This window comes from Phyllobates terribilis, unplaced genomic scaffold (assembly GCF_046119375.1).
Source record: "Phyllobates terribilis strain yellow unplaced genomic scaffold, ASM4611937v1 Scaffold_9__5_contigs__length_417890890, whole genome shotgun sequence".
NCBI lineage: Eukaryota > Metazoa > Chordata > Amphibia > Anura > Dendrobatidae > Phyllobates > Phyllobates terribilis.
In genome coordinates this window covers 228,047,238-228,062,141 of record NW_027362769.1, presented here as the reverse complement: position 1 = coordinate 228,062,141, position 14,904 = coordinate 228,047,238, and the positions used below count along the sequence as shown (strand labels likewise).

General features: G+C 42.5%; 1 protein-coding gene across 5 annotated transcripts in view; it reads left to right on the top strand.

Moving 5' to 3' along the window:
- PARN (poly(A)-specific ribonuclease) overlaps positions 1–14,904 on the top strand; it is a 110,712-nt gene that overhangs the window by 65,968 nt on the left and 29,840 nt on the right. For all 5 annotated transcript variants that reach the window (XM_073647712.1, XM_073647711.1, XM_073647708.1 and 2 more), the window contains 2 exons: positions 2,808–2,894; positions 9,726–9,800. In XM_073647712.1, the coding sequence (XP_073503813.1) occupies positions 2,808–2,894; positions 9,726–9,800 (162 nt within the window). The remainder of the gene's footprint in view (positions 1–2,807; positions 2,895–9,725; positions 9,801–14,904) is intronic.

Here is a 14,904-nt window from a genome sequence, read left to right as displayed (position 1 = left end):
ATTTTTACGTTGGAAAAAGTCAAACGGTGCTTCTTCCCTTCCGAGCCCTGCCGTGTGCCCAAACAATAGTTTTTCCCCCCACATATGGGGGTATGTACGTACTTAGGAAAAATTGCACAACAAATTTTCTCCTGTCATCCTTGTGAAAATAAAATATTTGTGAAAAAAAAGTATAATGTTCCACATTGCTTGAGTTCCTGTGAAGCACCTGAAGGGTTGTTAAACTTCTCGAATGTGGTTTTGAGCACCTTGAGGGGTGCAGTTTTTAGAATGGTGTCACTTTTGGGTATTTTCTGTCATTTAGGCCCCTCAAAGTCAATTCAAATGTGATGTGGTCCCTAAAAAAATTGTTTTGTAAATTTTGTGATTTGCTGGTCAACTTTTAGCCCTAACTTCCTAACAAAAAAAAAGTTTAAAAAATTGTGTTGATGTAAAGTAGACATGTGGGAAATTATATTTATTAACTATTTTGTGTGACATAACTCTCTGGTTTATGGGCATAAAAATTTCTGATTTTTTTTTTCACAAACACAAGTCATATTGAACAAACTGTACCACTATCATGAAGTACAATGTGTCACGAAAAAAACGTCTCAGAATCAGGGGAATACGTTGAAGCGTTCCAGAGATATTACCTCATAAAGTGACAGCTGTCAGAATTATAAAATTTGGCCTGGTCGTGAAGGTGAAAACTGGCTTGGGGGGGGGGGGGGGTAAAGGGGTTAATGATGGATTATAGAAGTCTAAAGTAACTATGCATAATGGAACTATCCCCCTGACTTTTGGCTAATCCTTTTACTAATCAATGAAATTTTTTCAGTTCTAATAAATTGCTCTTCTGGAAGGTCAAAAGTTCCTCAATTCCTTGTCGGGTCCTTGCTACTTTCCATGAGGTTTTTTTTTGGCATTTGTTACGACCCACGAATTACATCATGCATTCCATGTCTTCATCCTTCATTATGCACAATCATCATGGCTATAATTTTAGAAGTTTCAGTAATTCCTCCGACATAAATGTAACAACTGAAGCCAGAAATACAATGTCTTATTTTAAACTTTTAGTAACCGAAAACCAGGTTTGAATAAAGGTTCTGACACTGGTGTAAATGGTATTTGTTGGAAGTGATCTTGGGTTGCATGTTCTTAAAAGGGTTGTCCGGTCAGAAGATATCGATGAGCTATCCGATGGATAGGTCGTCGATATCTGCTTAGTAGGGGCAGATGCCTTCCCTCAACCAATAAGCTGATGTGGCCGGATGTACCCTGTACTGCAAATTTCCTATCAATATGTTCTGAATATGGCAGTCGCAGTGCGGCTCAGTGTGGGTGCAGGCCCGGCTGTTCGGACCCCCACTGAACTGTTATTGATGACCTTTCTACAGGATAGGTAATCAATATCTTCTGACTGGACATCCTCTTTAATCAGATCTGTCTCCAGCTTTCCCAGTATAACCTTCATACATTACTAAATGCATCTTAGCCCTAATGAGGATGGTGACTTACCTTTGAAAATTCATTTCAGAATGGCCATTTAATCCTGATATTAAAATGAGAATTTGGAGTCAATTGTATTCAGTCTCTGCCCAAACAGCCTGATGTGACAGCTGCAGCTTGTACTGGGCAGTGTGAGATTTCAGCAGCAAGGAAGGGGATAACGAGGAGCTCTCTGGTTAGGTAGGTGGGCAGAGATTAAGCAGCAGCAGGGAGGGGGAACACTGAGGAGCTGTCAAGTTGAGTGGGCAGAGAATGACTTCAAAAGATTATACAGCGATTCTGACATGTATTTTCATAGTATGTACAGCAGCTTCAACAGGTTTAAGATTATACAAAAACAGGAGGACACTTGAGTATAGTGGCAAACAATTAATACAATTTTATTTAAATACATCATTCAAAATTCTTGTAAAAAAAAAAGTTTAAAATAGCAGAAGGGGGTAAGGTGCAAGGTGCCCAAAGCTGGGGGGTACCCTGGGGGGAAGGGCGGTATAGAATAGTCAATTAGTCCATATAGTTATGAGAGGCAGCGGTGAGTACATATAACATGGAACAAAATCATGTTCAGTAGACATCAAAGTTGATACAATAAAGTGTACAAAGAGGCCAAGGCCTCATACAGAGAGACCAGATCCTGATACAAAAAAGTATCCTAGCACTAACTCAAAGTGTGAGTCAGGTCAATGGTCCCTATGATATAGATAAATATAGACTCACCACAAGCCAAAGGTATGGAAGGAGCCCAAAACCCCACAAGAGAGTCCCCAGCAGTGCAACGGGTAAAGTCGCGTTTCGGCGTTCTTTTTCAAGAGGCAGCGCTTAAGATTATGTACGCACTTTGTATTGTGATGTCTGGTGACAGATGGATTTAATGACAATTAAGCTATTATTATTAAGTTATTATTTTTATAATAATCTATTGTTTCAAGGACACTATTGCATCTGTTGCTAGTAAAATGTGATGTTGCCACAATATGTGGGGTATTGCCACTTGTGGGCAAAAAAATTGTGTAACAATGTTGGAGTTCACCCAATTTCCCTTATCAAAATCAAAATGTTTGCTGGTAACATAACTTTTTAGTGGTAAAAATGTTTTTTTTTGCGTTTTTTCTGTTTTTGATGCCTGGGAGTTAAAAATACTCACTGGATCTTATGAAGAAGGAGTGGGCAGTAAAACCATGCTTTTACTTTGGGTGTTTGGGTAAAATGACAGGTATGCATTAACAATATATCTTTTAGATTGGATATGGTTTAACAAGAAGGAAAAAAAAAAAAGTTAAAGTAAGCGTAATATGTGTAATTCTGTGTTTCAGTGCTTCCTAAACGGGATAACGTCCTCCACGTGACATTTCCAAAAGAATGGAAATCCAGTGACCTTTATCAGCTGTTTAATGCCTTTGGTAAGACCTGTTTGTAAATCTTGAGTCTTGCGGTGTTATACCTTCCCTTGTCATCACCTGTGTGCCAGTACTGAAAAATATTCATCCCGATAGCCCCGCAGAAGATCAGCCCTTTAAACACGGGGAACATAATTTGGGACGCCTTGCCTGTCAGTGTGCGGTCACACCAATGTTTCTGTTTTGGCAGCGCTGTCAATCATCATATAGAGAGGCGGTGAGGCATGTCAATTCAAGGGGTTTTAGTGTGCACTGAGCTTTTGGCCACGACAAGTGTGGATTGTGCACCCTAATTTGTATATTGCATAAATTGCTTTTTCTGGATAGTAAAATCAACAATTATTACATTAATAGGAATCTGTCAACAGGATCAACCCTCCTAAGCCATCTATATGGTCATAGAAAGTTGAATAAACCATTACCTTTTATATCTACGTTCCAATTACTTATTCCAGGGAAACCCACATTTTTCTTATGTACAGTGGGGAAAATAAGTATGATACACTGCAGATATTGCAAGTTTTCCCACCTACAGAGGTCTGAAATTTTTATCGTAGGTACACTTTAACAGTGAGAGACAGAATCTTAAAAAATATCCAGAAAATCGCATCTTATGATTTTTGCATTTTATTGCATGAAGTAAGTATTTGATCACCTACCAACCAGCAAGAATTCTGCCTCTCGCTGACCTGTTAGTTTTTTTTTTTTTAAGAAGCCCTCCTACTCTGCCCTCCATTACTAGTGATGAGCGAGCATGCTCGTTACTCGAGATTTACGAGCATGCTCAGGTGTTTGACTGCTTGGCAGCTTTAATACATGTAAGGAATGCCTGTTTCTTAGGCATTCCTCACATGTATTAAAGCTGTCAAACAGTTGCAAATCATGAGTACAGAGTGACTCAAACATAACACCCGAGCACGCTGAAGATACTCGGCGAGCACCCGAGCATTCTGACCGAAAGTGTTAACAGAACATGCTCGCTCATCACTACTCATTACCTGTATTAACTACACCTATTTGAACTCGTTATCTGTATAAAAGACACATGTCCACACACTGTCTATCACATTCCAATTTCTCCACCATGGCCTAGACCAAAGAGCTGTCTAAGGACACCAGGGACAAAATTCTAGACCTGCACAAAGCTGGGGTGGGTTACAGGACAATAGGCAAGCAGCTTGTTGAGAAGGCAACAACTGTTGGCACAATTGTTTGAAAATGGAAGAAACATGAGATGATCTTGTCAATCTTCCTCACTCTCTAAAACATTACCATTAGTAACACACTACGCCGTCATGGATTAAAATCCTGCCTGGCACACAAGGTTCCCCTACTCACGCCAGCACATGTCCAGGCCCTTTTGATGTTCGCCGATTACCATCTGGATGATAAAGAGGAGGTATTGGAGTAGGTCATGTGGTCAGAAAAGACCAAAATATAACTTTTTGGTATCCACTCCACTCGCCGTGTTTGGAGAAAGAAGGATGAGTACAACCCCAAGAACACTGTCCCAACCGTGAATCATGGTGGGGGAAACATCATACTTTGGGGGTGCTTTTCTGCAGAGGGGACAGGACGACTGCACCGTAAGGAGGATGTCTGGGGTCATGTATCGCCAGATTTTGGCCAACAACCTCCTTCCCTCAGTAAGAGCATTGAAAATGGGTCGTGGCTGGATCTTCCAGCATGACAATGACCCCAAAAACAAACAGCCAGGGCAACTAAGGAGTGGCTCCGTAAGAAGCATTCAATGTCCTGGAATGACCTAGTTAGTCTCCAGACCTGAACCCAATAGAAAATCTTTGGAGTGAGCTGAAAGTCAGTGTTGCCCAGCGATAGCCCCGAAACCTGATAGATCTGGAGATGATCTGTATGGAGGAGGGGGCCAAAATCCCTGCTGCAGTGTTTGCAAACCTGGTCAAGAACTACAAGAAACGTCTGACCTCTGTAATTGCAAACAAAGGTATCTGTACCAAATATTAAGTTATGTTTTTCTATTGTATCAAATACTTATTTCATGCAATAAAATGCAAATTAATTATGTAAAAATCATACAATGTTATTCTGTTTTTTTTTGGTTTTTTTTTTTGGAGATTGTCTTTCTCAGTTGTAGTGCACCTACGATAAAAATTACAGACCTCTCAGTTCTTTATAGGTGGGAAAACTTGCAAAATCGGAAGTGTATCAAATACCGTATATACTAGAGTATAAGCCAACCCGAGTATAAACCGAGGTACCTAATTTTACCACATAAAACTGAACTGGGAAAATGTATTGACTCAAGTATAAGCCTAGGGTGGGAAATGCAGCAGCTATTGGTAAATTTCCCCATCCTGGTGCGTATTGCTCCCTTATCCCCAATCCTGGTAATGCATGGCCCCCTCATCCCCGATCCTGGTAATGCATGGCCCCCTCATCACCAATCCTGGTAATGCATGGCCCCCCTCATCCCCAATCCTGGTAAAGCATGGCCCCCTCATCCCCAATCCTGGTAATGCTTGGCCCCCTCATCCTCAATCCTGGTAATGCTTGGCCCCCTCATCCCCAATCCTGGTAATGCATGGCCCCCTCATCCCCAATCCTGGTAATGCATGGCCCCCTCATCCCCAATCCTGGTAATGCATGGCCCCCTCATCCCCAATCCTGGTAATGCATGGCCCCCTCATCCCCAATCCTGGTAATGCATGGCCCCCTCATCCCTAATCCTGGTAATGCATGGCCCCCTCATCCCCAATCCTGGTAATGCATGGCACCCTTCATCCCCCAATCCTGGTAATGTGCATGGCACCCCTCATCCCCCAATCCTGGTATGTATGGCCCCATCACTGCACACTTCTCTTTAGTAGCGGGCACTGTCAGCAGGAGCAGCGGCTCAGTGCTCCGGTGTCCGCTACTAGAAAGAATGAATATTCATTCTTCTCCACGCCCATGGTAGTGGAGAACAGGGAATATTCATTTCCCTTTAGCAGCGGGCACACATGGTAGCTGCAGCATTCGGCTTGTGCCCCGCTCCTCCGCCGCCGCAACCCCACCACCACTATCCAGCAATGGAATATGTATATACTTGAGTATATACCGGAGTATAAGCCGAGGGGGGCTTTTTCAGCACAAAAAATGTGCTGAAAAGCTCTGCTTATACTCGAGTATATACGGTACTTATTTTCCCCTCTGTAAATGAGCTGTTATGATCTATGGGCCGGGCATAGATCTCCTTGAGAATCAGCCTCCAGACTTTATTTTAATAAGAGGGAGAGTTACCAGTGTGAGACATGTAATGACTGACAGTCTGCTCTCCTAATATACATATCTCACACTGGTAACGCCCCTTTTATTTAACATAATCTCTGGAGGCAGATTCTCAGGGAGATCTATGTCCTGCCCATAGATATTACCAGCTCATTTACATATAAGAAAAACAAGGATTTCTCTGTAATATATCACTTTATTCAGCTTCCTGTGAGCTGCATGCCCTTATAGATGGGCATATGAGGGTTGATCCTTCTGACATATTCCCTCTAACTGCTTGCTACTTATAGGAGCTAAGAACCCTTTATGACGTGTGCTTAGTTTCATTTCTGTTTTAAGGTAATGAAACTTCCTTTAAATGGGTTTTCTTATCCGACAACTATAACACTCAAATGATCTACCAAATACTGTATTTCTGGACCTGCACCAGTGTCGAGTGGCCATCCCCCAGTAAGGAGGCTGTACAAGTAGGTGGGGAATAAAGAAGAAGCTATTCATGTGACCTATAGAAACCGCCAGCATGTACCTGCTTTCTTGCTGTAAGTGCAAGTCCCCGAGGTGGCACATGGCATTTGTTAGGTATTTGTAGCATATCCTGCGGTTATGCCATAAATGTACCCCTTTAATTATTCTTGGGTTCAGTATGGCTACTCCTGACTATAGGCTAGGCAATGTTATAGTAGTGAATAATCTGGAGCCCATTTATAGGTTGTAAGCGGAGAGCAGGCGTAACAAATGGAGCTCCAATTATGTATTTGTAAAGATACAGTGGTACTTGAAGCAAAGTGAATGTGTCGTATCTTATGGGAACATCCTAGGGTAGTGTGTCTGCATATATAAACCGCTTTTCTTCTGGAAATTTTAGGAATCAAAGCAATATAACTGTGCAATTAAAAAACTATTAGGCAGGCCCCAGCTGGAGTCCATATTCCATTTTGCTATGGTATTGCTTTATTTCATCTCCTCATCTGGAATATAGGATTTCTTAAAAAAGTTGGCTCACGCCTGAACCTGTGCAACCTAATCTTTAACGTCTCTTAGACATATTTTGTTCTGATTACATTAGCGGTCTGACATTCTCAATTTACTGTTGTATTCCACAGCAATGTAAAGGAAAGTTTAAGGGGCCTGTACTGCAAGGGGTCTGCATAAGTACAGTTTTATTGAAATAGGCTTAGTCTCGACATTTTGAAATTTTATACTGATGAGTTTTTGGGATAATGACCTCCTGGAGCTCATTCAAGCACAATGTTAAAGATCCAGCACTGTGCAGCTCACCGGTCACTGACACATCGCAGGAGACGAGTGTGTCTGCACCACAGTCTTCCAGTGGGAATTTCAAGTATTGCCAATCAATATGCAAATTGGCTCTCCCCCAGAAAGACAGTCTCTCTAGTGCCACCTATTGAAGGCAACTGCCCTGCAAACCCAGATCTTCTATAAAAGTTCCAACATTATCTGGCCTTATTCAGACTCCGTGATTTTTGTTACACATAAAAACACAGACCACTGTTCATCGTGGTTTTAGATTTGATGTCGTCTGTGTTCAACTTATACACCATTAGTGATTTTCACTTAAAAAAAATTGCAGAGTTTCTCCTATACATTACAATGTTAGTCAGTCAGGCCTGGTTCACGTAGCGTTTTCTCCTACAGTAAATGGCTGTGTTGGGGCTTACGCCCAAACCCGCTTTTTCTCTCCCCTGCAAAACTGGATTCGGATGTTTGTGCTGACGAGACCATTGACTATAATGATGCAGACATGGTCATCATGGCCTCTGTCGTCCATCATTTTCAGCTCTATATGCCTATTGGAGGCTGGCATCCATATCAAATTTTGCTGCCCACCTTTACTAGGTGTATACGGCTGAAGAGGATGTATAACAGAGCACACTGCATATGTGCCCTTTTGGCACACTCTCGAATCACTTTTTGTGGGGGTTTGGACAAAAGCCCTCAATGGAGCCGTTGACCGTAGGAGAAAACGCTCAACCCAGCCTCAATCGGGGGCAGCACATGGATTGTACACTGAAGCCACCCGTTTGCTGTCTGTGATTTTCACGGACCCATAGACTTTGAGTAATTTTGATCTGTGATTGGGATCTGCAAAAAAAAAAAAAACAGATACGTGGACAGCCCCATAGACTATAATGGATTCATGTTGTATCTGTGAAAACTACAGTGATTCACAGATGTCTGAAGCCTAAGAGCTGTGATCCAACATATGAGTGTTTTAGAGTAATTGCCCCTGGTTGGATGAGATGTTATTGATGCAACTTTGGGATGAAGGGGGTCTGGCCATTCTGAAAGAGTACCGGTCACCGGTCAGCGACTGCCCTTCTTATTACATAAAAGATTGGGTAGCCTCAGACTTGTGATAAATAGAAGACTAATCAACTAGCAAAAGGTGGTCACAAAAGGGTCTGCTGCTCCCCTATAACCCCTGACTTTCTAGGCAAAGTTGGGTCCCAACTTCCAGGTTTGTGGGATCCTGGCATACAGGGAAAAATGGTTAGTTCTTCAACTTTTTGGGTTTGCTCAGTGGAGCCTTTCTCCAAAATGTTGTAGATACTTTTTGGATGAAGCCCTTAGCCATTGGCCCTGGGGGCTTCATTTTGCTGCATGGCGTGCAGCGTAGACATGCACACCGTGATGTGTATTGTGTTTTTATAACTTACTGTGACAAATCACAACATGTGAATGGACTTTATGGCTTCATATAATCACAAATGAGCTAATCATTGGGTCAGATATTATGACTTAGCCACCTGGGCTGGAGTAGACAGATCTGAAATCCATCTCCTTCCACCCGTACCGAGGGAGACTGCTGTAGGGGATAAAAGGACTTAGTCTGCTTCACCCAAAGACTCTGATGAAAGGCCAGACAATCCGAGCAGGTTCTTATGTAACGCTATAGTCTCCTTGTACTTTCAATAATAAAACAAAAAAGTATTGCAGACTGTAATTGCTCGATTTTCTGCTTTCTCATGTGACTTCCAAGTATGCAACAGCTGAGACTACAGTTGCCCAATTTACTCCTGGCAAGCATTGCTTTCGTGCTTGGTAATGCCCCGCGGTGTGCTCTGCCTGCCGCTTTCCTGAAGGGATGGAATGAGCGTGAATTGTCTAAAAACTATACCAAAAAGATGGAGTGTCATGATCTGAGCTGCGGGATTTGGAGTTTTTGGACCCATTCTGCAGCTCCTTAAGTTGGACCAAGCAGACGTAATGTTCACTTTAACGACACACATTTTTCGTCATTGGTTCTGGCTGGACGCGTCTCCTTTAGAGTAAATAATTTTGTCGTAGATTTATCCCCCATAGGAAACCAAAATATGGCCGTATAATGTGTGCTGTACACATGCCTCCACTAGGTGTCACATATCAGGACTTAATGTATCAAGGTATTCCTGCAGTACACCTGCCTGGGTGCAAACGGAATTTTCTTTCATTTTCAAAAAGGCCTCTGAAATATGAAATCAGGAATTTGATTGGTTGTGATCTGCATTGGGTTTCGTTGCCTATCTGACGTTCAACGGGTCAGTTGAATTGTTGCACTGATTCTAATTCTTCCTGTTGATCTTCTAGGTAAAATTCAAGTATCTTGGATTGATGATACTTCAGCATTCGTGACACTGACTCAGACAGATCAGGTGCAGATAGGTAAGGAATATTGTTTCTTCTTGCATACATGGGCATTATACATAATTTGCTGGGACGGTCAAGGCTTTTCAGGACCAGTCCCGGTAAATTTGCGATGTCATGGGATGAAATCGGACCAGGTTTACACAGCCTCCTCCCACAAATGTGATTTTTCCGGTTGGCATTGGGGCCTTCCTGGGTTCTACTAAAGCATCCCTAAATTGCTAACAATGGTGTTCTTGTCTGTCATTATAACACGTAGTAATGTGTGTGTGTCTACTTATATCACCCATTGACTGCTGTGCTGTGATTTCCAACTACTGTACTCAGAGAACTAGGTAATGATAAAAAAATGATTAGCTGCCAATCACTAAATAACTGTGCAGAGGTTATGTGTGCTACATACAGACATTCATGCTATGGACAGTGATTGGCTGCAGCAGTTATGTGGTACTGTTTGTCATGGCTGCATAGACCTATGTGGGACTGTGTGATTGATGACACTTGGGTTTAAAGGGGCTCAGTCACTCTCAAAATACTAATTAAAGGGAATCTGTTACGAGGTTTTTGCCACCTAATCTGAGGGCAGCATAATGAAGGGGCAGAGACCCTGATTCCAGTGATGTGTCGCTTACTGGGCTGCTTCTTGTAGTTTTGATTAAAATCACTGGTTTATTAGCAGGAGATTATCATTAGAGGACAAGTAAACCTGCTGCCTTGTGTCCTCCATATTCATGAGCTCTGTATTACCCCGTCCCTACCCCAGAAAACTGCCAGTGGTTTGGGCGGGGTTATACAGAGCTCAGCAGAGCTAGATCTGTAGTAGATAACACTGATTGTATCAAAACTTCAGCAAGTAGCTCAGTAAGTGATACATCGCTGGTATCGGGGTCTCTGCTCCTACACCATGCTGCTCTCTGATGGGTTAGTAAAAAGCTGTTGACAGGTTCCCTTTAAACAATTATATAGAGGACTAAGCCCCTACAAGTGTCATATCAGCCCCTACAAATATACACTGCTTGTATGATTTTTTTTTTAATTTCTTTAATATGGGCTAAGTGCCCTTCTCCAGGTATTGAAAAGTTGTGAATTCTTGTAATATACTTCATCGTATTTTGCTTCCTTCTTTCACCAATACTATGCTGCAGGGCCGTCTCCGTACCCAGTTCATGCTTCTTTAAGCCTCATTCAGATGTCTGGGCTGCACATAGAACACGTATCTGTCTTTTTAACGGATAGAACATATACCCATTATAGTCTATGGGGCTTTTCACATGTATAGGTCTGTTTTTTTTTGGGGGGGGGGGGGGTTGTGTTTCTTTCCACAAACTGTGTCCGTGCAAAAATTGCATAAATGACAAGATTTTTTTTACAGTTTACAGTATCCTAGACGAAAATGCAAATGGAAATCACGGACGGCACTCGGATGGCATCAGTGTGCAGTCTGTGATTAACATGGCAAAAGATAGAAGCTTTGCAATTAAATTATTCATATGTGAAAAACAGGGTACCGTCACACTTGGCGACGCTACAGCGATCCCGACAACGATACGACCGGTCAGGGATCGTTGCTGCGTCGCTATGTGGTCGTTGGTGAGATGTCAAACAGTCAGATCTTCCCAACGACGCAGCAACGATACGGCGAACCGTAGCGACCTGTATAACGATGCACGCCTATGTGTTTCTGTGTCTGAGTCGCCAACGAGGTCGTTGGTAAGGTGTCAAACACCCCGATGCATGCTACCCAGTGGGGCCTCAACGATCAAAAAATGGTCCAGGCCATTTCGACGCGACCAGCGATCTCACAGCGGGGCCTGGTCGCTGCTACATGTGAAACGTAACGAGATCGCTACTGAGGTCGCTGTTGCGTCACAAAACTTGTGACTCAGCAGCGATCTCGCTTAGTGTGACGGGGGCTTTAGTGTGATCTGAGTATGCTGCGATTTTTTTTGAGAAAGAAAAGATTAGAAAAAAAAAAATGCTGATCAGCACTACCCCATAGAATAACATGGGTCCTTGTGGTATCCGATAAAACACCAGATAGCACTTGTCTGATGTATACACTCGTGTGAGCAAGCCTTAATGGTAAAAACGGGCACACTGATCAAACACTGACACTCAGATCAAAAACGCTGATGATACACATACCATGTTTAATAACAAACGTGAATAAATCAATGTCTGAATGTGGCCTTTGAGAGTCCTTTCAACTGCTGGTCAGCAAGATCCCTATTCCATATTCAAACAGTCTGTATACAGGACTTTCCCTGTATTGGCCTATACACTTCCAAACCGTCTCTTCCAGGGGTCTCAAACTCTGCTAAGTATATGGGCCGCACATAAAAAAAATGTAAATTTGAAGGGCTGCATTCTTTGCAGGATGATATGAAATTTTTAATGATGTTTTTTCCATACACATTTTGGATAATTTTTTTGAACATTTTTGGCTTTTATTTTATTATTTTAAATAGCATTCATTTTATGGCCTATGATACAGTTTTAGTTTTTACAGTTTTAACAATTTTTATTTCCTTTGTGTCCCCTAATTGGCCACATAGTATTTTTTTTTTCTTACAATTAGCACCGTATAGTAATTCTGACCAACTTCTTATAGTAATGTCCCCATCTTGTAGTAGTTTCCCCATCTCGTGGTAATGTTCCCATCCTGGTCCCCAACTTGTAGTAATGTGCCCCATCCTGGTCCCCAACTTGTAGTAATGTGCCCCATCCTGTTCCCCAACTTGTAGTAATGTGCCCCATCCTGGTCCCCAACTAGTAGAACATTAAACTGAAAAGAATCACTGACTTCGGCAGCCCTCAGGACCAGGCCGCAATCATTACAGGGGCTTCGGTTCCTGCGGGCAATATTAAGCAGCCTCAGGGGCCACATGTTTGAGACCCCTAGCCTATTCAGAGGGAAAGATACAGTTCAGGGATCTTCCTGAGCAGCAGTTGAAAGCAACTTGTAAAGAGGTACATATACTGGACATTTAAACAGCATTGCAGCATAGTGTTTGGAGAGAAGGAAGCAAATAAATTGAGATATATTACAAAAATTCATATCTTTGGAAAATATTAACAAAAAAAAAAGTTCCTTTTTAATAAGTAAATAAAAAAAATTGCCAAATAGCATTTATTCATTTTTAAAATCTGTATCCTTTTGATTTGCATTAAATTTGTTTAGGCAGCTGGCAGGTCTCCTGTGTAATATATAGATGGGCACTTTTTTGGTATATTTATACATTTCTCCAGATGGTCATATACTTGGAGACCAGTGTCAGTTTTTCAAAAGGGGGAAATATATTGATAATATTCCAGTATATTACGATTTGACCTGCATCTTCACAGGTTATGACTAGTGTTAAGTGAGTATGTTCTGTTAACCCTTTCAGCGAGTATGCTCAGGCCGAGCTCCGAGTATTTACAGCTGCTCGGTGATATGGTTGAATCGCTCCCGTGTGCATGATTTGCAACTGTTTGACAGCTTTATTACATGTGAGGAATGTCTATTTCTTACACATTCCTCACATGTAATAAAACTGTCAAACAGTTGCAAATCATGCACACGGGAGCGATTCAACCATATCACCGAGCAGCTGTAAATACTCGGTGCTCGCCGGAGCATAGTCGGAACAGAACATACTGTGATGTAGCAGACATCCCTTTAATGGTTCAGTGTGTTTGAATGACCATGTACCTTCCCCTTTAACTGACGGGTCACATGACCGTGACATCACACAGGTCCTTATGCACACAGAGGGTGTGGACACATAACTCTGACATCAGTTAAGGTCCTATCTGTGGATGTGTGCTGCAAGATATAAAAACCCTGTGTGTTCCTGTGTGGGTGTGTTCCGGTGTGTAGGAGTTCCTATGTGTTGGGAGCTCCTGTGTGGGCACCGTGTGTCAGGCACGAGGCTGTTCCCTGTGTGTGTGGGGGGGGAACCCCGCTCCTGTGAGGCCTGGTGGACTCCGGTGGAGGTGAAGCCTGGATCCCTGTGTGTGTGTGTGGGATGCCAGTAAGCCTCGGAGTGCCACACAAGCGTCCTGGAGGGTGAAGCCTGGATATATGTAGTATGCCAGTAAGCCTTAAAGGGTGGAGGGCTGGAGACCACGTGTGGTCAAGCCTTAGAGCCACAGTGGTGGCGGACTGAAGCAGCTAAAACCGACTAAGGTAATACTCTTTGTGTTATGGACATTCACATGGACATTGCTTTGTTATTACCTTGCCGAAGGCTGTTATTAGAACCAAGTGGGCCTGTCTGCCACTTGGGCTTGTTTGACTTTGTGTGTGAACTACAGTTTATGGAGTTTAATAAACTGCTGAGCATTGTTGAGCTTATCATATGTGAGTTGATTGACGCAGCAAGCGAGTATCCCCCAGGATAATAAGTAGCGCTGCCTTACAATACTCAGTGCTCAACCCTAGTTATGACCTTTATGACAGCTCTGAGCTGAACACTGGACGTCACCTCTCTGGCTGCTGTAGTATTTAATTTTCATGGATGGCTAATGGTCACATGGACTATTTTGAATGCTTTGATCAGTGAAGCTGGATTTTGGTTTTGTTTCCTGTGCTCCATATTGAAAACCCCGTAGTACAGTTTCTCCTGCAGTGGGCTATGCTCTCACTCCCCATGTGATTGCTCTGGTAGCTGTAAGCATGTGATGGTCACAGCTCTCATCAGCCTGCAGCTCTTGTGATTGCCATGCAATCATCATAACCACGGGATACACAAGCCATGAAGAGCTGTGGATGTCTTTCCTTCTGCTTGGAGTTAGCAAAAGTCAGTCCTAAACCCACCTTCCCCCAACACCAGAACCAATTTCTTATCCCATAACATGCCTGGCTTCAGACATTTGTCTTAAGATTTTTTTCTTTTTAAGTTTCATAATTCGTTCTAGTTTCTTGAAGCCTTGTATCGCCATTACTTTTTTTTCCCATAGTATAGAAGAGTTTTTCTCAGAACTTCCAGGAGCTATAGTGGGAGTTGTAGTGTCAGTATAGCTGATGAGCAGCACCCTGGGAACCACAGGTCTAATCCCAAGAATTTCTAAGATATAATCTAGTTCAGTGAGCTTGTTAGTCAGTACACACGTCCACCACATGACGGCGGTATAGATT